Below are 22304 nucleotides of genomic sequence, written 5' to 3'. Positions count from 1 at the left end.
TTCTAGTTTTTTAATGGCAATATCTGCTTCTAGTTTTTTATTTTGAAGGTATACAATAACTGAACATGAGATGTCACTTAATACACAACAAGAGCCATACTCACAGGAAGTAGGGCTGCCATACATCCAGAATTTCCCAGACATGCGGGAGTTGTCCATTGGAAATAGCACCCTGGTGAAATTTCCGTCAATCAGGAAAACCTGGGCGTATGGCAACCCATTTCAGAAGTGTTTATTTTTGGGCGAATTTCCTTTTAAAAAACCACAACTCAACAATTTTCACTTTTTGAAATATTGTAACCCTACAGGGTGAAGATAACAACCCTTTCCTGGTCTTTTCTTCCTGTAAGCATTTGGTATGTTGAGTGACTTGACTTTTAATATTAAACCTGGTCTTTATTTATCTAATTGTGCCAAACAGGTATATTTGTGGCATTGCAAATAATTATGGCAATGATTACTATAAGTTGATTATATGTTTTGTGAAGTAATACTTCTTAAATCTGATTTATTTTTATTTTTCTGTTAAAAGCTGTTTAGGTGTACAGGTAGCAGTGAAATTAGTGGGAGGGAGGTGGATTTGAGAAGCCCGCTTCTGTTTTGCATTTCCGCATCTAACTGAAATGCTTGGATGTTTAAAATGGGGACCGAAATGGCCCAAGCTTTTCCAAAGGTTTCTTCATATGTCTGGTGATGTTGAATAGAAGCCTTCATCTCTGTTGCAGCTCATCTGGCATACATTATCATCTTTGCTATGGAACAATGTTTGGATGAATGGCAGTGTTCACATTTCATGCTGTTTAGTGTGATGTGTATGAACTGGAATGAGCAAGCCTTAGCCTTGCATTCCCTCCCCCCACCTCTTTTCCTCTTACGTGACTTGTAGGATAGAATCACAGACTGAGAACTATAGAGTTGGAAGGGACCATGGAGGTCCAACCCCTTGCAATCCGGGACTCTTTTGCCTAAAATGGGGCTTGAAGTCATGACACTGAGATTAAGAGTCTCATGCTCTACTGACTGAGCTATGTATCATGAGCCATCTTGCTAGTCAGAGGAGGCATTAGGCAGACGCATGAAGGAAAAGGCTTTCAAGGGCTGCTAGTTGGGGTAGAATCACAGAGGAGTTGGAAGGGACCCCAAGGGCCATCTAGCCAAACCCTTTGCAAGACAGGGTCTTTTGCCAAACCTACGACCCTTAGATCAGGCATAGGCAAACTCGGCCCTCCAGATGTTTTGGGACTACAACTGCCATTATCCCTAGCTAACAGGACCAGTGGTCAGGGATGATGGGAATTGTAGTCCCAAAACACGTGGAGGGCTGAGGTTGCCTATGCCTGCCTTAGATTAAGAATATGCTTTACTGACTGAGCTATTGGAGGGGAGATCTTAATTTTGTGTTGTCCAAACTATAGGTTGTTGATGGTATGAACCATGGTTAACTTAGCTTCATAACTGATAGTTTGAAGTTGGCTTGTTCAGGACCTGAGCAGATCATGTGATAAACCACAATTATATAAATTTAAGGAAACAAGGGGAGCTCTCAAAGTCTCAGCTGGGAGGGAGGAAGGACTTCTTTGGTCCAGTTCATGCACATAGTGCTAAACTATGGTGTAGCATGACATGCAAACACCACCTCTGTGTTCCTATACAATGGCTAACATTTCACAAACTTTTTTGTAACAGCAAAAGCAACCTTTCCCACACAAGCGAAATAAAAATCTTCAAACGTTCTTATTTCTTTTACTAAGTCTGTTCTTCTGCAGCAGCACTTTCAGAGTACTATTCCTCTGATCGCTACCTGTTTCACAAGGTTTGGGCATCTGCACCCTGAGCAGCACTGTGATGGACACACTGATGTTAAGTGAAGCCATTGGTGGGTTTAGATGGAACTGATAGGAGTAAGAGTTGCAATGCTGAGAGGCTTTGTGACTGTTCAGTTTTCAGAAATTGCTTGTTGCTGGGAAATATATAGCGAAGCGTTTTGCTTGTATCTCTCCTCCATAAGATGTAAAGGAAACATTGGCAAGAACTGAAATGTGCACTCTCTTCACTTTTCGAATGGAATTTCTTTTTCTTTTCTTTTCTTTCTGTTAGCAAATCGGAAGTGATTGCCTAGTAGCAAAACTCCAGGTGTCAGGTTTCCTGCTGAAATGAGAGCAAAAGGCCTCATATGAAAACGATCTGTGTGTGTTGAGACTGAGGTAATGGAAGCAGAGCAGCAGCAGGCTTTGGCGCAAGATTTACTGTTACTTTAACCGTTTTTGTTTTGTTTTAATGTTATTTTTTCCCAAAGCCGTAGTCGGGAAGAATGAATGTTTGGGTTTCTTTTGGAAGAAGAGAATGAGAGAAGTTGTAAAATAGCAGGAGCTGATGGCCCAGGATTTTCCATTGCTCTATAGGTACTAAAGTTTTTTTCAGTAAGGGAGGGGGGCCCTCCAGGAAGTGGGAGTGGGCTTAGCTTCAGAGGAGAGCAAGGGGTGGTGGAAGGGAGGGTGCAGATTAAAATAATAAACATATCCTAGGGATGGATTGCCACACTGTTGCCAGAGCTAGTGGGGGATCTAAAGGACAAGATCCCTGCGAAGGTTGGGAAGGTTATAGATCTCGTGAGATTTTGCTTGGGAGCTTTACTGAAACAAAGTGAATAACGGTTTTTTCCTGGTGTTTTTTTCCTTTCTCCTATTGGAAAGCAGAGCAGCATCCCCTAGGCTAGTCAGGCAGAGGGAAATGGAGTGAAACTGGCTTGGTTATTTCCATAGCAACACAAGTCTGCTGGTCACCAGGACAGCGTGTGTGTGAGAGAGAGAACAGGAGAAAAGAGGTAGCCTCTTTTCCAGCATTTGGTGATGCCTTTTCCCTTCAGACTGAAGTGCAATTTGTCCTACTTTAACTTTTTTCACAAGCTGGCTGTTGTTTTGCAGCACGATTTTTTTATTTTTAAGCAAAAGTCCTTTGTAAATGAATGGAGAAACACTGGCAGAGTATTTTCCTTTCTTTCTTTTATGTGCCATGAGGATATAGCGTCGTTTGCGGAGTGTAATTGAGACCAAACGTTGAGCTTGGGGCCCGGGAGAGAAAATATTTTGGGCCTGCAGGTCATTAGTGAGGTGAGCAAAAGGGAATCCTGGGCGGTCTAGTGAGACGAGGAAAACATGCCAGCCTCATGGAACCTGGTTAATAGAACAAGTAGAATTAAGCTTACTTACTCTGAACTATCCAGCCTGAAAACAATTGGGCACAGTGGGGCAGCAGAATGATGTTGCGGCCTAAGCTGCCACTGATCAGGATTTTCCAAAGAACTTTGAAGAGGTATAGTTGGAAAAATATATGTATGCACACCTTTTGAAGGCAACAGACCTGTTGATTTGAAAACCTTCGTTAGGAAGATGTAGGTGCCAAAGGGAGAGTGAAGAATGATTGGCCTGAACTTCAGCTTACGTGAATTACTGACAACATTTGAAAAGGTATGAAGAAGGCGAGTTTAAACTCTTTACTTTTCTTTAAAAAGAAGAAAATTCTCACTATTCTTTTTTTTCTGGGAGAATACCCAGTGCCTCATAGGTTTTGTTTTTTTTTAAAGTATTCTGCAATGGCATTTTTTCTTGTACTGCCTGTAGCATTAATTCAAACTCCTCCATATGCTTTCTTAATAAGTAACAGAACTATCCAGCAGTGCCCAGTTATGTGAATAAGGGGCCTTTTCATGGAGTGATGCAATTGAACACTTGCTATTCAACAGAAAGCATTTCATAACTTCTTGCTGAAAGAAATGACGGTAGCTTTTTCTTTTTGTTTTAAGTTTGCAAGTAGTTCAGTGGCTCCATCAAATGTGAACAGTGTTTTTCTCACCTTTCTTTTCTCTCTTTTACTGCCTTCAGATTGTATCAAGCAGCCTAATAAGAGTAATGCTGGGGAAATATGGTACTTTGGTCGTTCATTGGTCGTTCTTAAAATGTTTCCTTTTCTCCTAAGTACCAGAGATGTGTTTGGTATCTGAAAAATGCATTGATGCAGCAAATTCTAAACCTTGACTTTGCTTCTTTCAATTAGAATGGCACATCAAAAGTTGACATATAGCAAAAGGAGTGAATTTTTATTTTCTAACCTGCATCTTTTTCAGGCTTCGAATTAACACTTAGAGTATCACTAATGTACACATGCTGTGCAATAGTACTACTATAATGCTTGTTGACACCATTGGGTTTTGCTCAGTGGAAGGGATAAGTTTCAAAGTAAGAGGCGAGCAAATATATTGAATGCTGCTCTTTTGGAGTTACCATTTATATAACCTTTGTGAATCCTACTAGCTAGCTAACTGAAATCAAACACAAATTGGATATCATACCAGTTGTTGGCATTAGAAAGAGATGTTTTGAGTGGCATTCGGAAACATATTAGAAAGTATGTGGCAATAATGGTTCTGTTTGTTTGTTTGCTTGCTTGTTTGTTTAAACACCCTTAGCATAACATGTGTAGTCTTAATTAATTGCTGTGTTTCACTTGATTTGAGAGCTGGTAATTATTACCAATAGCTGGACCGTGTGTTGTAATTGCAGCTATTAATTGTAAAAGTTTAGATCAGATACTGAAGGTTAGCAAGCTGTAGTGGCAACTTTAATGTGCCAGCTTTCAATTAATTTAGTGATGTGTTTAGAAAGCAGCTCCTGTGTGGGCAGTTCTGTCTGCTTCTTTCAAAGGAGATCTGGTGCTTGCAAGTTTCAGTTTCCAGCTGCTAATGCCCACCCCCAAATCCCCCATTGCATTTTTACTCTAATAGTAACAAGTTCAGCACCAAGGAAATTGATGTCACAGATTTCGAACAAGGGAGAAAGTTGTAAATCATTATAAAATATGCAAATTAGTGTTGCTATTGTATTCATGTAAGGATAACTTATTTTGTAAAAAATACATTACTTGTTGCTTGCTTATATGCTTATATATATTTGATGTTGCTGCAGCAGAATCCTGGCCGTTTTAGTTGGCTATAGTAGTCAGAAATTTGAATGCGAGCCTTTAATTGGATTCCTACACATTTTCCTAATGACAAAGCAGTTATCATGTTGGCTGATTGTTGGGAACACAAGTTACTTGGCTGTCTAGGACAGTAGTTTCCAACACACACCCTGCCAGACCACTTGAAAAATGCTGATGGTCTTGATGGACCACTTAATGAGTTTTCTACCTGTTGTAGCAATTGTAGGGCACTCTATGATTTTTAATTGTATTTTTGTAGTTTCTCCCATCACCACTTACTAGTAGCCATGCTGGCTAGGGTTGATGGGTGTTGTAGTCCAACAACAGCCAGAGGGCCAGAGGTTCCCCATTGGTTTTCTAGAGATTGACCAGGATTTTGACAGAGGTGTGACCATGTTAGTAAGGAACTCCCTAAGGCCTAAATGGGCAGCCTCTGAGGGCAGACCAGTACAACCCCAGATAAGACTGAGGCACTGTGAGTGGGTGGTTCCTTAGAGTCTAGACCAGATGCATGAGAGGTTGCCTGGTCTTGATGGGGTTACACTCCCTCCAAAGGAGCAGGCACACAGCTTGGGATGCCTTCCAGATCCATTGCTGTTAGTTGAGGATCAGGTGGCCTCAGTGGTATGGAATGCCTTCCTTGAGCTTTGGTTGGTAACCCTTTAATTATTCTGAGCACTTGGGGGCAGGGGTGTGTGTGTGTGTGTGCGCGCGCACCATGCACGTGTGAAGGTGAATGGTCATGTCTTCACTTAGAGCAGGAGTGTGATTTGTTTTTGTCTGCCTTATTTTTTCTCCTGGAACTTATATGGGACTGTTGGCTCATAGCAGTTAAAAGACTAAAATGGGAAAAATCAGAAAGTAATTCCATAGTTCTGGCTTGTTGTCAGAGTCATTCTTTGTGTTACCAAGGCTCATGTATGTGTATGTATATGTTCTGGAGACTTCAGAAATAAACATTCCCACACTCCAAAATGCTGCTATTAAAAGGATGAAAATTCACCAGGTGTTAGCTATTGGAGACCCTTTGCTCAACAAGAGTGTCTATGTCTCAAGCTGCATATCACTATTCTGGAGGTGATGCAGACTGTATTGGGAAGTTCCTGATAAGGTTTTGGGTATTATTTAACGACCTTGCTTAAATGGGAACATAGAAGATTCTTTTTTTTAAAAAAAATAACAGATATGATATTAAAACAACTTGAGCTCTTAAGTAATTTCATTATGCTTTTAAAAAAACAAGCATAACCAATGGCCCAACTTTGATTTACCTATATTTTATTCACAATTGATATTATTCTAGACAGTGTTATCTTTTAGTGACAGTTTTACAAGGATTTAATAGCTTTGTTTACATCCATGTCTACAAGCTGCTTGAGTACAATAGTAGTTCTGTTCAAGGGTTAGCATGCAAAGCTTTCTTTTTCTGTGTGGTTCTTCCTTTCTAAATTTACAATGGTACCTCGGGTTAAGAACCTAATTCATTCTGGAGGTCTGTTCTTAACCTGAAACTGTTCTTAACCTGAAGCACCACTTTAGCTAATGGGGCCTCCTGCTGCCGCCGCGCCACCAGAGCACGATTTCTGTTCTCATCCTGAAGCAAAGTTCTTAACCCGAGGTACTATTTCTGGGCTAGCGGAGTCTGTAACCTGAAGCGTATGTAACCTGAAGCGTATGTAACCCGAGGTCCCACTGTACATTCATTTGTCTACAGTTATAGGTGTCTGTAAATAAAGACAAAGCTACACCTATGTTCTGAAACATGGAAACTGGACCTGTATTGTTTGTAATTTTCTGTGGTAGGTCCCCCTCCCTCCAACATTTGATGCAGAAGAACAGATATTTAACATGCTCTTTACCCTGCTATGCTGGAAGCAGAAGAAATAGGAGCTGATTTATTGTAGGAAGGGATACCTAAAGTGTTGGATTCAAAATGCTGCAAGCGGCTTCGTCTGCCCTACAGAGCCAAAGGTGCTTTATCAATGACAGCAAGTCCCTGTTAGCAGTGACCAAACGGAGATGCTCCTGATTACATCTGTATGGAAGGAGGCAGTCCCACTGGGTTGTGCTTGTTGTGTATGGATTGAGGCTTCAGCTTCCCCTGAGAGATCATGCCACAGGTTTTACATTTTCACTTGCAAACAAAACGACCAGCAGCTAAAATACTTTTGGTGTGCTACCAGACAGACAGACTGAACCATAACCACAGCTTCAAGTAGTTTTTTTGGGTGCAGCTGGTGGATAGTCACAGTAGTGCTTTGGGGTTTTGCCTACTTGCATGTATAGACTTGTAGCTATCTTGATGTTTTATTAGATTCCCCTCCCCTCTTTTTTTTTGGCTGATGCACATTGGTAACCTATAAGGAGGAAAAGGGTTTGAGTTTAAAAACTTTATCAGGAGCCTGAAATTAAAAGAGAACAAAATTAGAAGACTGGCAGGTTGGCAACGCATCTGTACCAGTCTGGAGACGAGATAATTGGGAAATGAACATATGGGGGGAATTTTGTAGCCCTCCTTAATTTTATGAAACTTAAATTTCAAGCATTGGATGCCTTGTTTGCCTTGCTGCCTGTCAAAATGTAGCAGCATTAACTATTTTGTGTCTTTATTTGTATGTGTCTATACAGTTGTACATGTCTGAGGAGACTTGCACATATCAGAGGGTAGATGGACCAGTATGGAGTGCGCATAGGGTGTGAAGGTTGTTGAAAAATGTCGGAGGGTAGGGTGCTCTTGTGCTCAGGTCCTGCTGTGAGAACCGGACGTTGGACTAGATGGGCCTTTGACTTGATCCAACAGAGCTCTCCTTATTTTCCTATGAAAGGATTCTCCCTAAAGATTAGGGTGTGAGCCATATTGTATTGGTAGCCCACTCAGCTTTGTGAAAGTGGCGGCAATTTATTTATGTGTTTACCCATATTAAAATATCCTAAGCACTATGCTTAGAAAATGCTTAGTCATGCTGGCCACCTGACTCGGAAGCTGTACGCCGGCTCCCTCGGCCAATAAAGCGAGATGAGCGCCGCAACCCCAGAGTCGGTCATGACTGGACCTAATGGTCAGGGGTCCCTTTACCTTTACCATGCTTAGAAAAACACATGCCAGCAAAAAGTCTCACAGTCTACACAACCGGGTACAAAATGAAGGCAACGGTGGTGAAAGCAAATGAAGATGAATGAAGCAGGTGGGGTAGTTTACGCAGGGAGCTGCCTTATACTGAGTCATACTGTTGGTCTACTGGAGCGTAGTATTGTCTATACTGACAGGCAGAAGCTCTTTAGGATTTCAGGCAGAGGACATTCCCAGCCCTACCTGGAGAGGCTGAGGATTGAACATGGGATCGTCTGCATGCAAAGCAGATGCTTTAGCACTGAGCCCTGGCTCTTCACCTTGACATGTTCACCCTTTACCTGTTCAACAATCTGTTCAAGTTGGTTTTCCTCAGGTACATTCAGGAAAAAAGCTAGCCTGTTTCTGAAAGTTCTGGTCCTTGTCATATTGCGATCTAGGAATGCCAGTTCCTAGCACCAAGCATGATTGAGAGTTCCCTGGAAATTCAGTTGCTGTCTCCTCCTGCCAAAACAAACAACTTCAGGAGTAAGAGAGGGTTTTAGATCAGAATCAGGGCAGGGGGAAACCAACTAACGAAAACATTTGCAAGAAACAATCAAAGAACTGACCCAGAGAGAAAAGATGACTTGCCAAACAAATGACAAGCCTGGCTGGGTGGTCTCTGGTCACATAGTTCACGGCAGTCAAAAAGAGTTTCGTCAAGAGTAAAGGTTAGCATTAAAGAATTTCTGTGCCTGCACCATACAGTAGCCAGCTTTATAGTCCAGATTTTCAGAGGGAATGAGGATTCAAATGAGAATTTCACTGATGGTAAAGAGTTAACGTTAAAGAACTTTTGCACATGAATTTACAGAACAAACTGGTCAGCCTGAATTTTGCCTGTGCACGAACAAAATCTTGTTTAACTTTCTGAGATGGTGAAATGACATTCAGTTCATAATACATTTGAGTGGGCAGATGTATAGTCTAAATTAGGTAATATTTGTTGTTGTTGACATCTCTAGTTTGTTTGCTTTTTAGTGTCCACCAAAGGGTTTCATATTAATTTAATTACATTTCTGCCTGTATATCTTGTGACTGGGGAACAGCGAACCCATGGACCCAATCTGGCCCAAGCCATGCCCAGTGGCCTGCCACTGCCCACAATTAATTTACTGGCAATGACAATTTTGATACTGGCATTGGCAGTGCTAACACAAAACTGCAGGGCCCTGGGACACCTTTGCCAGTGGTACACCTGCCCCTGGCCAACTGCTTCATCCATAAGAATGATGGTGCACCACACTTCCTGCTTCCAGCCTCCCAGGAATTCTTGTCATGAGTGTTCTCCTTTTCTCTTCACCTGACAACATTTGGCCCCATTGGCAATCCTGCTGGTCCAATAGGGAAAAAGTGAAGAGGAGGAGATGGAAGGGAAGGTAGAGCAATAGACGGACTGAGTGAAACAAAAGAGAAAAGGGAGACAGAGATTCTAGGTGCCCATGTTAATGTTGTGTGACTGTGTGTGTGTGTGTTTGTGTGCCTCTGCCATAGTTTGGTGTGTGTGTGTAAGCTGCATATACTGTATCCTTTCCTGATGAAATGGTCAGGGCTGCACAAGCATAATCTTCACAAGCTTTCATTTAAAATTTGGAACTTTTATCAAGGAGGGAAAAATGAAACTTCTTAAACGATGATTCAGCAGTGATGTAGAGCCTTTCCCCTCATTGCTGTTTTCAGGATCAAGCTTTTTGTATTTTTCTGTTACATACTATTATAGTGGTGCTAACCATGTAAAGAATGCTATAGCAACACCTTTTCATAGCATTACAATGGGTTTTTCTTCAATTTAGTCCCCTGCATTTGAGTTCAGAGACAGTACATGTATAAACAGAATCTACCCCAGATAACCAACCAATTGAGAAGCAAAACTACATCATAGTTGTGTAAATGGAGAGAGATTGTGGGCAAGGGGTGATGAAAGAAAGTGCAACTTGGAAGAATGAAAAACCCTGTGATTTCATTTCCACTGTAGAACGTTTTAAAAGTTCAGCGGTGAGGAGTGCTTGCTTCTGCTACCTCAGTTTTAAAGGGTCAAATTGGTAGGGACAAGGTGATTAACATTTCTGTCAGCTGCACTTATATTACTGATACTTGAGGAGTCAATCTGCGAGTCTGAATATATGTGAAGAAATCACTCTCAAATATCACAAGATGTTAAGGAGATGAAAGGGGTTGAAAAGGACATAAATACAAAGAAGCTACATATGGTTATGAAGAAAACACAAAAACCACTGCAAGAGTGGTCTATTAAACGTCACATAGTTCACTCGCAGCCCCCTCTAGTCATTGTAAGAATGCACAGAGACCATGCAGGTTAGCTCCACTCACCACCTCCATCCTTCCTCTGAAAGAGTCCCCCACTCCTACAGATGTATGTGTCGAGAGCCCTGTAAACAAGGAAGTACTTGCTGAGTGTCTAAAACATTTCTCCCTCTGAAGAAACAAACAATTCCAAGTTTTATTTCACTAACTTTGTTGAAGCGTCAAATGTGTCCCTGAGATTTCATATTTTCATCCATACATCTGTTTTCTTTTCCCAGTGAGGATAATTATGCATTCCACAATACCCTAAATGAACAGGAGCAGTCAATGAATTCTTAAATGCCTGTCGTATGAATAACGGCCATTTTTAGATGCTGTGCTACCCTCGTGGGCACCTGTGTAAAAGCTCACTCGGGAGAGAATGGAACATGCTGAAATGAATATGAAAGAATCAGCTCTTTATGGCATTCCAGGCTTGTTGAATTTGATTCTCTCAAAAGGAAAATCATGTTTGTAGCATCACAAGGTTCCTGTAATAATCGTCACTGATTAATCCCATGGAGATATACTGTATGCCCCATGGCTTTCCCCCTATGTTTAAACATTCTTGCCCAGATGTTAGTAAGCAGTCATGTTGGTGTTCATTTCACAGTGCTTTTTGCTTTACTTTTGAAAAATAGAAGCGCCTCTTTTCTTGATTTCTTCGGAGTTTTTTGTGTGTGTTCTGTTTTACTGAAGTTTTTATAATTTGTTTTATGTTGTACCCCACCCTGGTACTGGCGCCAATGAAGGGCAGGCTGTACATCTTCTTAGTTCATTAATAAATAATACATTCCGGGGCATCACACACACACATATTTGTATGCATGTGTTTATATAGAATATAATATATGACATGTAAAAGCTGAGAAGGCACATTGACTTGTGGGAAATTTAAAATGTTTTGGGAAAGAACCACTAGACTTCTTTGTGTTCTGCCTCCAGCCTGCCAATTGGACATCCCTGTCCAGATCGCTAGACTTTCTTATAAATATTTATTAAGTCTACAGTAGGGATGGAGAAACTTGCGGCCCACCACATATGGTTGGACTACAACTCTTATCATCCCTAACCATGGCTGATGGGAGTTGTAATCCAACAACATACAGAGGGCCGTAGGTTCCCCTTCCTTGCTACAAGGCATAACACACTGACATAACTTCATGTTGCTCCTTGCATTCGGCAACTTCAGAAAGGTAAGTTTCTGAGTCTTGGAATCTTCTGAAGACTTGTATCAAGAATCATTATCATTATCATCATTTTAAAGAAATACCAATGTGATTTCAAAAACAATAAAACAAGCAACATATAACAAAACATAACAAAACAATATCATATTTAAAAAGCAGCACTAAAACTTCAGTATCAATTCCAGCAGCTAGGAACTGGTATTAACCGTCAAGAAAAGCTCATGTAAAGAGGCAGGATTTTAGCTTTCAGGAGAAGCATCCAGATCTCAGTGCCCACCTGCTCTCAACAGGGAGATCATTCCAAAATGTAGGCAGCAGCACAGAAAGCCCTTCTCCATACAGCTGTAAAATTCTATCGTCATTAGTTATTCAATTCAAGATGGACTCTACTTAGCACTTTATACTCTTGACCTTGATTAGTTGGCTTAATGCTTTGGATACTGGATGTGTTATTTCAACCCTTCTCAGTTGCTTATTCCATATGGGAATGAGTTTAGCTATCTGGCTTTAGTTTACTGGTGATGCAGGGCTGGGGGAGTTGTAGGGGAGAAATTGCTTTCTCCTTGGGACTCTTCAAGTGCTCCTAAAAGCAACCTACACTGTGCAAGAAATCGTTGCCATCTGGATCTGTCTTAAATGGCTTGTGTTAACATGAAGTAAGTAATTTATTTTGAAATCTTTAGTATTCCTTGAGGTAAATGTTGACAGCGATACTGGCATAATTATGTACTTCATTGTGTATAGGAAAATTGTGTGCCTGCTAGGGAGATTGACAACAGTTGTCAGAATGCGGCCTTATGCTACTCATCTGAACAGTTCGTTCTTGAAGCAGCATATTTCTTCTATTCCTTTCAATTCTTTCAAGAGCATATACTGTTAGGCTAAACAGAGATCTCTTTTATGAATATCTGAATAGTAGCATTAAAAAAATTATTCCATGTGGTAACCTTGGTTTTTGATAGGGAGATAGGGGAATTCTGAATAGTTCATTATCTCTTTCTGAGTACAGTATTAACACAAGTGGGCTTTCTTTTCTTTCTTTCTTTTTTGTTTTGTTTTTGTTTCCTAGGACATCCAGGCTGAAATTGATGCCCACAATGACATCTTCAAAAGCATCGATGGAAACAGGCAGAAGATGGTAAAAGCCTTGGGAAACACTGATGAGGCTGCGCTGCTCCAACACCGCATTGATGACATGAACCAGCGCTGGAATGACCTGAAAGCGAAGTCTGCTAGTATCAGGTAAAATATGATTTGAAAGTTATATCTGAATCAGGGCTGCTTCCTGTGATTCATTTTTGTACAACTGTGGACACAGCTTAAAAATGCACCAATTTCATGTTAGCGCCATCCTATCGTGCACCGGCATGTCCAAATAAACATAAGAGCCCTACTGGATCAGGTCCAGGGCCATCTTATCCAACATTTTCCTTTCACAGTGGCCTACCAGATGCCCATGGGAAGCCCACAAGCAGGGCTTGTGTGCAACACCACGGTCCTCACCTGTGATTCCTAGCACCTGATATTCAGAAGCATTTTGGTTCCCAACAGCGGAGGCAGACTATAGCTGTTAGGGTTAGTTGTCATTGATTGCCTCATCGTTGATGAAATTGTGTAATTCTCTTTTAAAGCCTTCCAAATTGGTGCTCATCTCTACCTCTTGTGGGTACAAATTCCACACTTTAACTTGAAGTGCTTTCATTTGTGTATCCTTAATCTTCCAACATTCAGCTTCATTGGACGTCCCCATGTGCTGCGAGAAAGGGAGGAAAACTTTTCTCTGTATGCTTTCTGCACACCATACATCTCTATCATGTTACCTCTTACTTGCCTCTTCTCTAAACTAAAAAAAAAACACACCCTCAGGCAAATGTCAGGGCCCAGGGGAACCAGCAGATGTTGTTTACACCTTCTGGAGAACTAGAATGTGTGGGTGAGGAAATCCTTGCTGCCTGGCAGGAATAATGTGCTAGCCATATCTCGAGTACCCCTGACATGTTGTGAGCATGGGAGGAATAGATTAAAATGGTGGTTTGCTAATTTGTTGAAGTCTCTTTCTGCACTTTTCACCACTAGGCAGCAAGGACCCCACTGTGCAGGCAGCCTGATGTTGAGAGACATGCCAGGCAACTCACTTTTTATTCCCTTGCCAGTGGCCCAGATGTAGCATTGCTATGTTGAGGACATGGGATCGGGGATAAAAAGCCTGGTCCCTTTTAACTGTGTGACCACATAACATTGTGTCTGAGCTGCTCACCATTGTGCCCTGCCAGTTTGTAAATTGGAACACTCCCTAAACCTGTTCTTGGGATTCCCCCAATTATCCAAAGCAGATTTAAGGGACATGGTGACAGGGGAAGGAGAGAGAGGAAAGCCTCATTCTGTACACATGGCAACTTGGTTGAATCCTACCTTAGATTACTTTGCATCAAAATTCCATTCAGTTTTACGTTTTCAGGGAAGCTTGGGAGGTCAGTGTCTGTCAGCTTGCGCTGCCGATAGTTGGAACAAGTACCCTTAATGTCTTGACTCTTATAAGCGTCCCTCACAAATCATCAAGAAAGAGATGAGAAGACATTTATGTTAATACTTTAATCAACAGCTGCAGTGTTCCAGCAGTAACAATAGAGCAGCATGGTATTTCTTGGGGATTAATGATCATTTGGGGGAAATTAATGGCCCAAGCTGCCCTCAAGTCATTTACTTCAGCCAGTCATTAATTCCAGGGTGAGAGTCTAAGGATGAGTAGTGGTTGTTATTATGAATGGTGTGTAACAATCATACTTAAAACAGTTTTACAATTAATTTAATTTGTGTATATGCATGGAACATGATGTTCAGATGACATATATCAGCTGTAAGGGAGAAATCTAGAAGCATAATCAGAGGGGGTTAACTGCAAACACCAAATCATCAAATACATTACACAAGTAATCATTTACTCTGTTGTAATAATCAGATCTAGGTAGATTTTACTTTGTATTTCAAAACTTGTTCAAAGTTGGATGTAACTACCTCCTGCAATGTTAACTGCTTGCTTCTGTAGTATGTGGTCTGCAATGTGGGAGTTGAGCTATACCACCATTCATCCAAGAATCACAGGGCAGTCTACAATATAAAAACACAAAATGCATAACAAATAATAATAATAATAATAATAATAATAATAATAATAATAATAATAATTTATTATTTATACCCCGCCCATCTGGCTTCCCCAGCCACTCTGGGCAGCTTCCAAAAAAATATTAAAATACTGTAATACATCAAACATTAAAAGCTTCCCTAAACAGGGCTGCCTTCAGATGTCTTCTAAAAGTCTGATAGTTGTTGTTCTCTTTGACATCTGGTGGGAGGGCGTTCCACAGGGAGGGTGCCACTACCGAGAAGGCCCTCTGCCTGGTTCCCTGTAACTTGGCCTTTCACAGTGAGGGAACCGCTAGAAGGCCCTCGGTGCTGGACCTCAGTGTCCAGGTAGAACGGTGGGGGTGGAGACGCTCCTTCAGTTATACTGAACCGAGGCCGTTTAGGGATTTAAATATAAACAAACCAAGCAATAACCCCACAATCCATCCCGGGTTAAAGTGAACACAGTGCTCATATAATACATTTAAAACAATGCTTGTCCTTCAACCCAGTTTGCCAAATTAACAAAAAAACAACAACCCACTAATATATCAGTGGTGTCTTTTTGTGGCTATGCAATATTTAATATGATTCTTTAAAGTTTTTGTATTATCTGTTTTGTGGTCAGTTGTTAGGATTGATTTGTTTTTTGTTTCTTCCCTTTTGTTTTGTTATGTTATGAAGATATTTGAATGTTGGTTCTTCCGTTCTCTTCTTCTAAATAGCCTGCCTATGCCCCTCTCAACCTGTCTTTTCTTTTCTTTTCTTTTCTTTTCTTTTCTTTTCTTTTCTTTTCTTTTCTTTTCTTTTCTTTTCTTTTCTTTTTGTGATACATTTCCCCCCTCATTCAGAACCCTCATAGGTTCTGAATAGGAGTTGCTACTAAAATATAGCATAGGCCCATAGCAAATCACACGCAGATGGAGATTACAGTTCCTGTTCTGATTTTTGTGCCTTTTTGGTGACAGTTCAGGCTGCCACTCCATGTTTGATAAAATTAAATTTCTGGTCGTGTACAGCTTCTTCAGTCCTGATTGAAAAGGAGCCACTGAGTTGTAATTTCACCCTCCATGGCATGCTAGCAGAAGGCTTCATGAGCCACTTAAACCCTCAGCGCAGAGCTGAAGTGGACTCAAATAAGAGTGTTGCATTTTGCACAGGATTGGAGTTCATTCTTGGCAGTTTTCTCCCTTTCTGCTGAACACTAAAAGTGCTGTAGATTTAAAAGGTAGAGCTAGCCACAGATAAGTGTTGCTAGACAGGTCCCAGAAGAGTGCTGAAAAATATATTTCCAAGGATCAAGAATGCTTTCCCAGCAAGAGGCATTGAGCCGGCAGTTCTTATATTGCAAATACTTATGGCAGCTGGCTAAAGCTGGTCTCTGAGGCTCAGAGAACAAGTTGCATCTCTTTCATCTGCAGACTCTCTGCTATTTTCCTATTCAAGCAGAGCTGCAATTTAGGGCTGATTTGGACACTACTTCTAAGCAGGGGACTGTTGGTGTGAGAATAACGTTTGCTTTTGAATCCCTGTTAAATCATAGACTAAAGTGGGTAGGGACAGAAAGCTTTCACATGTGGCTAAATGACTAAAGGGGTGCTCTGGTAATTCTTGTAGGAAAATTGGAATGTACTTTATTTGAGTCTGGGGATATGATTCTTACTGCAGTATTTGGCTTGCCATCAGAATAAAAACAACAAAAGGAACAGGTGCCTCATATTCCAAACAAAGAAAAAACTATTACTAGCTTTTGTTCTCCTTTTGAAGAAAGTTCAAATAAATCAAAACATTGCTTTTGTCAGTCTCTTGGCAGGGGAATTGATAACTTATTTTTAACCATTTTTTACTGAAGTTCTTGTTACAAAGTTAGCCATGTCTCTGTCACCCCTCCTAGGAGCTGTTGCACCAATGGTGCACAAAGGAACTGATTTATAGATTTTTATCAGTGTCCAGGTATTTCTGATTTACCAGAACACAGTGGAAAGCAGGTATGCTGTGTCAGCTCATGCAAGTTACTCTTCCTGATTTGGGGAGTTCCCCCCCTCTAATCACAAACCTCCATTCCAAGGGACAAACCTTCTGGTTTCCCCAATCCATTGAGGCATAAGAGTTTGCAGTGGAGAAAAACCTTCTACTGGATCCAGTCTAGTGTCATGAATGATTTTCTTCCCTGTGTCTTTTTTACAAGGCTGAAATCTGCTGAATACAAGTTTTTGTTGTTGTTCGTTGTTGTTGAAATACTTTGTCATCCTGCTATATTGTTGTGGGCATCTGTATGTCTTGGAAGACAACAGAGGAGTGTGCCTTTGGGGCAAAGCCAAACTGTTGGAGAGTTGCAGCACCTACTGTGGCTGTAGAGACCAATGTGGGAGAGACATATTTTGTTGCAGCTGGGGCAGACGAAAGGTATCCAGTTTTGCTTCTGCAAGTGGTCATTCCTTCTCTGGTCACTGTTGTGGATACACAACCACATTCTCTGAATCCAGGCACTGTGGTCATCTGCAAGGGATTCCCACATGGTGGTGTTGATGTTGCCAGTCTTCATGCCTCGTATGGAGACATATTTGCAATGCAGAGTTAGCACTTGTATGTTGCTCACAACTCACTTCCATAAAGCAGCGTGCTCAACCTTCATCTTGACCTTCATCTTGACCTTGGACATTAGCATCACATTCTCCTGTTCCCTTTTAGAGAGGCAAACCATTGCTGTAGCTGCCTTGTTCAGCTCAGCATTGATGGCGAGGTTGCTGGTTATGGTGGAACCCAGGTAGGCAAAATCATCTACTCCCTCAAGTGTGTGGTCAGCAATGCTGATGTGTAGACTGCTGGCAATGCCCTGACTCAGGATGTTGGTCTTCATCAGGCTAATCATAAGGCAGATCTCCTTGCAGGCTTGAGCAAAACAGTAGATGACAGTCTGTAGAGTTTCCTCAGACTGCGCTGTCAAGGCTGCATCATCTGCAAGCAACAACTCTCAGATAACAACCCACCACACTTTTGTCTTGGCGTGGAGACATGCCAGGTTGAACAGACCCCTGTCAGTCCTTAAATATTATTATTAAAAAGTCCAGCTATGTAGACCATGTGAATGACTAGGTTTGGTTCTGCAGCACTAAGACCCGTAAGTAAAAGAGCATATATAGATATGTTGATAAATGTATGTCAATGTCTAGGGAGTACAACTTCCCAAATGGCACATTCTGGACAGCTTCACATGTTCAGAACAAAATTCCTGAAAAGTGCTAATTAGTTATGTTTTGTAAGGTTCAGCTGTTCTAGAAGAAGACCTAATAAGAGTCTGGCTTATTGTTGAAAAACAGGTTGACAAGACTCTCTCTCTAAGGATAAATTCAGTTCATTTATTTATCACCCTATACAGATGGTTCTGCTTCTATGGATGTGCTGAGTAATGGCGGAGTTATGAAACATTGCCTGGTGGGGAAAGGGGGAATTGCTCCAGACAGACTTGGATTCTAAAATAAGTTGACAGAAGAAAATAAGCTCATCTCTTCTTCATCCCGCCCCCCCTCAGTGTACCCTCCCATTCCCATGTTCAGGAGGACTATCTGACCCTCTGAAGAGCCAACACAGCAAATCCAAAAATAAGGTGGCTGTAGGGAAGGAGGAGGAGATCTGAAACTTTCCTTCCTTAAGTTAAATTCTCTTATGATCCACAGCTTTATATTTTCTTCTGTAATTGCTTTAAGTGATATTTTACCTTGGCAACCTATGGTACTGTTCTTAAGAGAGCGAGAGTGTGTGGGCCACACATACTCTCCTTTAATCAGTGCTGCTGAAACATGCCAACAATAGAGAAAGGTAGGCACAATAGAAAGGGCACTGTTTGTACACACATGTGATATTCAAGTGCGCCACCTCCCCCCCCCCCCACACAATTGAGGGGGCTGGAAATGTGTGTGAGTGGTGCAGGCAGCAAGATTAAGGTGAGCATGTTGCATGGTGCGCATGCACAACTTCTGCAGATTTGGGGGGGGGCAGCCCCCTGTTTGAATTTTTTTGGGGCCCCTGCCCCCCTAAGGTGGTGCTTATGGCAATATTTATGTATATGTGCAGCTGTACATATAGAAGTATGTAACCACTAGGTAGCTTGAGGGAGTTACTGTCTCAGCCTCAAGACTTGTAGGAGGAAAAATAAATGACATAATAATTATAAAATACATCGTAGCTAGAAAATATGACCAAATTTAGAAAGTCTGAACCAAAGGCCACTGTGGAGTTTGGAAGCACAGTGTGGGAGCATAACTCATTTTAATTCAGGTCAGAAAAGCTCTCAGACAGATTTAGGAAAGATTTTGTTAGTTCTTATATGGACCCCTGCCAAATGGATGTTTGTTTTTCGATTTGATAGCATTGTGTTTTACTGATCTTTATTGATGTTGGTTTTATTATTACAAAGTTGCCATCAACTTCAACAAATATCCATCTATTTTTTAGGCAAGTAGTTCAAAGCTTTACAAACAGTGACAGCACTTCAGTGCTCAATTATTTTGAACAAAGAAGCCTTCTGGTGTGTGTGTTCACAATCAGTACAGCTACATCTGGCTCTAATTTTAGAACCGTTTTGAATAAAAGTAGAAAATAAGGATGGGAGGGCCTGGAACCACAGTTCCAATAAGCATTCAGATGTGTTTATACTTTTATGTTTAACAAGTGTTTGAAACCTAAACTGGGATTAGGAGGAACTTGTATAACATTTTCCCTCATTCAGAAACATATGTTTGCTTGCTTAGAAACACATGTTCTGCTAGATTTACCAATTTCCTATCTAATCCTATCATGGATTACTTTCCAGTTCGTATGTTTTATGTACCCTTTCTGAATTAAACAAAAAGAAAAGAGGGGGGGGGGAGCCCAAGAGATGTGGCTTGCCACAGGTCACTATGCTCATGTATAAGAACACATTTCACACCAAGTTGATAACACAGTAAAATAAATAAAATAGTAGCTAGTATTGTAAGCCCATCCTTTGGGTCCAAGAAGTTTCCCAAGACTGATTCCAAACAGGACTGGTACAGTGAGTGATCCAATTACAGTACAGTGGTACCTTGGTTTACGAACGTAATCCGTTCCAGAAATCCGTTCTTAAACCAAGGCGTGCTTTCCCATAGCAGCGGGGGACTCAATTTACAAATGGAACACACTCAACAGGAAGCGAAACATGTAATAATAATAATAATAATAATAATAATAATAATAATAATAATAATAATTTATTATTTGTACCCCGCCCATCTGGCTGGGTTTCCCCAGCCACTCTGGGCGGCTTCCAACAAAGATGAAAAATAAACTAAAATGTCACATATTAAAAACTTCCCTGGACAGGGCTGCCTTCAGATGTCTTCTGAATGTCAGGTAGTTGTTTATCGCTTTGACATCTGATGGGAGGGCGTTCCACAGGGCGGGCGCCAGTACCGAGAAGGCCCTCTGCCTGGTTCCCTGTAACTTGGCCTCTCGCAGTGAGGGAACTGCCAGAAGGCCCTCGGAACTGAACCTCAGTGTCTGGGCAGAATGATGGGGGAGGAGACGCTCCTTCAGATATACTGGACCGAGGCCGTTTATTCCAAGGCAAAGTTATTCCAAGGCAAAGTTCACAAACCAAAACACCTGCTTCTGGGTTTGCAGCGTTCTTAATCCAAGTTGTACATAAACTAAGCTGTTCTTAAACCAAGGTACCACTGTACTCCCCTGGAGAATAAATAGCTTCCCAGTCAAGGCTCAGGAACTGCCAAATCAGAGAAAAGCTAGCAACTTAGTTTTTATTATTATTTAATATAGATATAGATATACCACTTAATTATTAAATCAAAATGACAATTAAATAAAAACCATAGAAAGAAGATAAAAATAAAAATTTTCATAAAATCAAATGCTACCTTAAAATGCCTGCTGAAATAAGAAAGGCTGTATCAGGCGCAAGTAGTTCTTTTTTTTTCTAATCTCAGTCGGGATGAGATTCCTCACTGAATGCACAGTTTGTAGTACATACAAGACATGTAGCTGAGCAATGGAGACCACCAGTACATTTCCCCCCCACACATATACTCTACTGCCCCCTCAAGCTCTCAAGGCATTATACACTGCCCATTCCACATTATCCCTGTGTGGGGAGTTATTGACTCAGAGATACTGACTAGCTGAAGGTCACCCAGTGATCCTCAGGACAGAGTTAGGACTGGAACCCAGATCTCCTTAGTCTGACACGCTAGTCACTGTACCACAGTGGCAGTCAAAACTGGGTTCAAAAGTCAAGAGAACAAGCTAGGGGATTACTAAACAAATGAGATGTAGAATAAATGCAAAGGGCTTTGAGGTACCCACAAATGCTGACAGCCTGTGTCAGTCAGCGTTCTGGAAGGCTGGAAGCTTGCTGCAAAGAATTTGATTTTTGAGGCTAATAGAAAGGATTAGCTAGACTAATCCTTGATATGGACCATGCCCACACAATATGGTCATTGTTGCATCCTATGACACATACGTTTTTCACTCTTATTTTCCAATGATTATATAGAATTTGTTCCACAGAAGTGCAAAGGGATAGAGTGATGCACTTCCACAGAGAATCAAGCCCAGTGTTGTGTTTCAATTTAGTATCTGAAACACAAGTGCTGTACCCACGCCCTCCCCTCAATATTTCTGTGGTCAGGGCTTGGTGGTCAGCTGACCACTCCGACCTTTTCCTATGGGGGTGGTTGTGATTAATGAATAATTGCAGTTCCTGTAAGGCCATAGAGAGGAAGATGTGTGTTCAGAGCTCTTTGAAAGAAGTAGTGAATGAGAATGGGATGACTAATCACTGGAATCAGCGAAGAAAGCATGCGGTATTTTTTTGAGGGAGAGATTTAATCTTTTTCTTTTTTCTTTAAAAAGGCTGGTGTTCTGCTACAAGAATTGCATATTGAGCTAGCAGAAAATTAAACTGTGAACTATTAGTTCCATCCTATAGCTCAGCTGGCATACTGTTTATCAGTGTAAGGCAATTATATGGTCTCAAGATTTGTCAAGATCATTGAATGGACAGAATTAAAGTGGAGGTCTGTCCTACTTTACCATCATTCTAGAAAACACAGATAAGCTATTAAGAATCTAAAATACATTAGGTGCACTGATAGGACGATAGAGTGTAAGTGACAGGAGAAGATTACAACCATTTCCTTGTGAGTATTGGGACATTCTCTGCTTACCATAGGTTAAAGTAGACAAGGGACTCAGAAAAATAAAAGGTTCTGACATTATCAAGAGTAGTTACACTAATGGTATGTCATATTAACTGAATTACAGCACAATGCTGCAGCAGTTCATTGATTCAGCAAAAATGCAGTAAGTAATCTGTACCAGCAATGCTCAGCTAGTTAACATTAACTCCTTACTGCCCCTGTCATTCTGGGTATGAACCTGTCATAGACAGGTCTTATGGAAATCTGGACTTTTGCCCCTAAGAAGTCTGATAGGATTTTACATGTAGCTATTTTAAACTGGCGTGTTAGAGGACTACAGCTTGGTACACTGCACTTGGCGCTAAAACTGAAGCATAATATTCTGGAACATTTACTAGATTGCATAATTTGTAGTTTTAA

The 22304-nt window shown here is 41.1% G+C and overlaps 1 protein-coding gene across 12 annotated transcripts in view; it reads left to right on the top strand.

The window, feature by feature from the left end:
• Positions 1 to 22304, top strand: part of UTRN (utrophin) — a 311465-nt gene that overhangs the window by 189787 nt on the left and 99374 nt on the right. For 9 of the 12 annotated variants that reach the window (XM_077925924.1, XM_077925927.1, XM_077925928.1 and 6 more), the window contains one exon: positions 12653 to 12825. In XM_077925924.1, the coding sequence (XP_077782050.1) occupies positions 12653 to 12825 (173 nt within the window). Of the gene's footprint in view, positions 1 to 2381; positions 2403 to 2868; positions 3468 to 12652; positions 12826 to 22304 lie in introns of those variants that run through there. The other 3 variants (XM_077925932.1, XM_077925931.1, XM_077925930.1) reach the window with 3 other exon arrangements.

This window comes from Podarcis muralis, chromosome 3 (assembly GCF_964188315.1).
Source record: "Podarcis muralis chromosome 3, rPodMur119.hap1.1, whole genome shotgun sequence".
NCBI classification, from domain to species: Eukaryota; Metazoa; Chordata; class Lepidosauria; order Squamata; family Lacertidae; genus Podarcis; species Podarcis muralis.
Note: the sequence above shows the minus strand (reverse complement) of the source record. Positions and strands in the feature narration are given on the sequence as shown.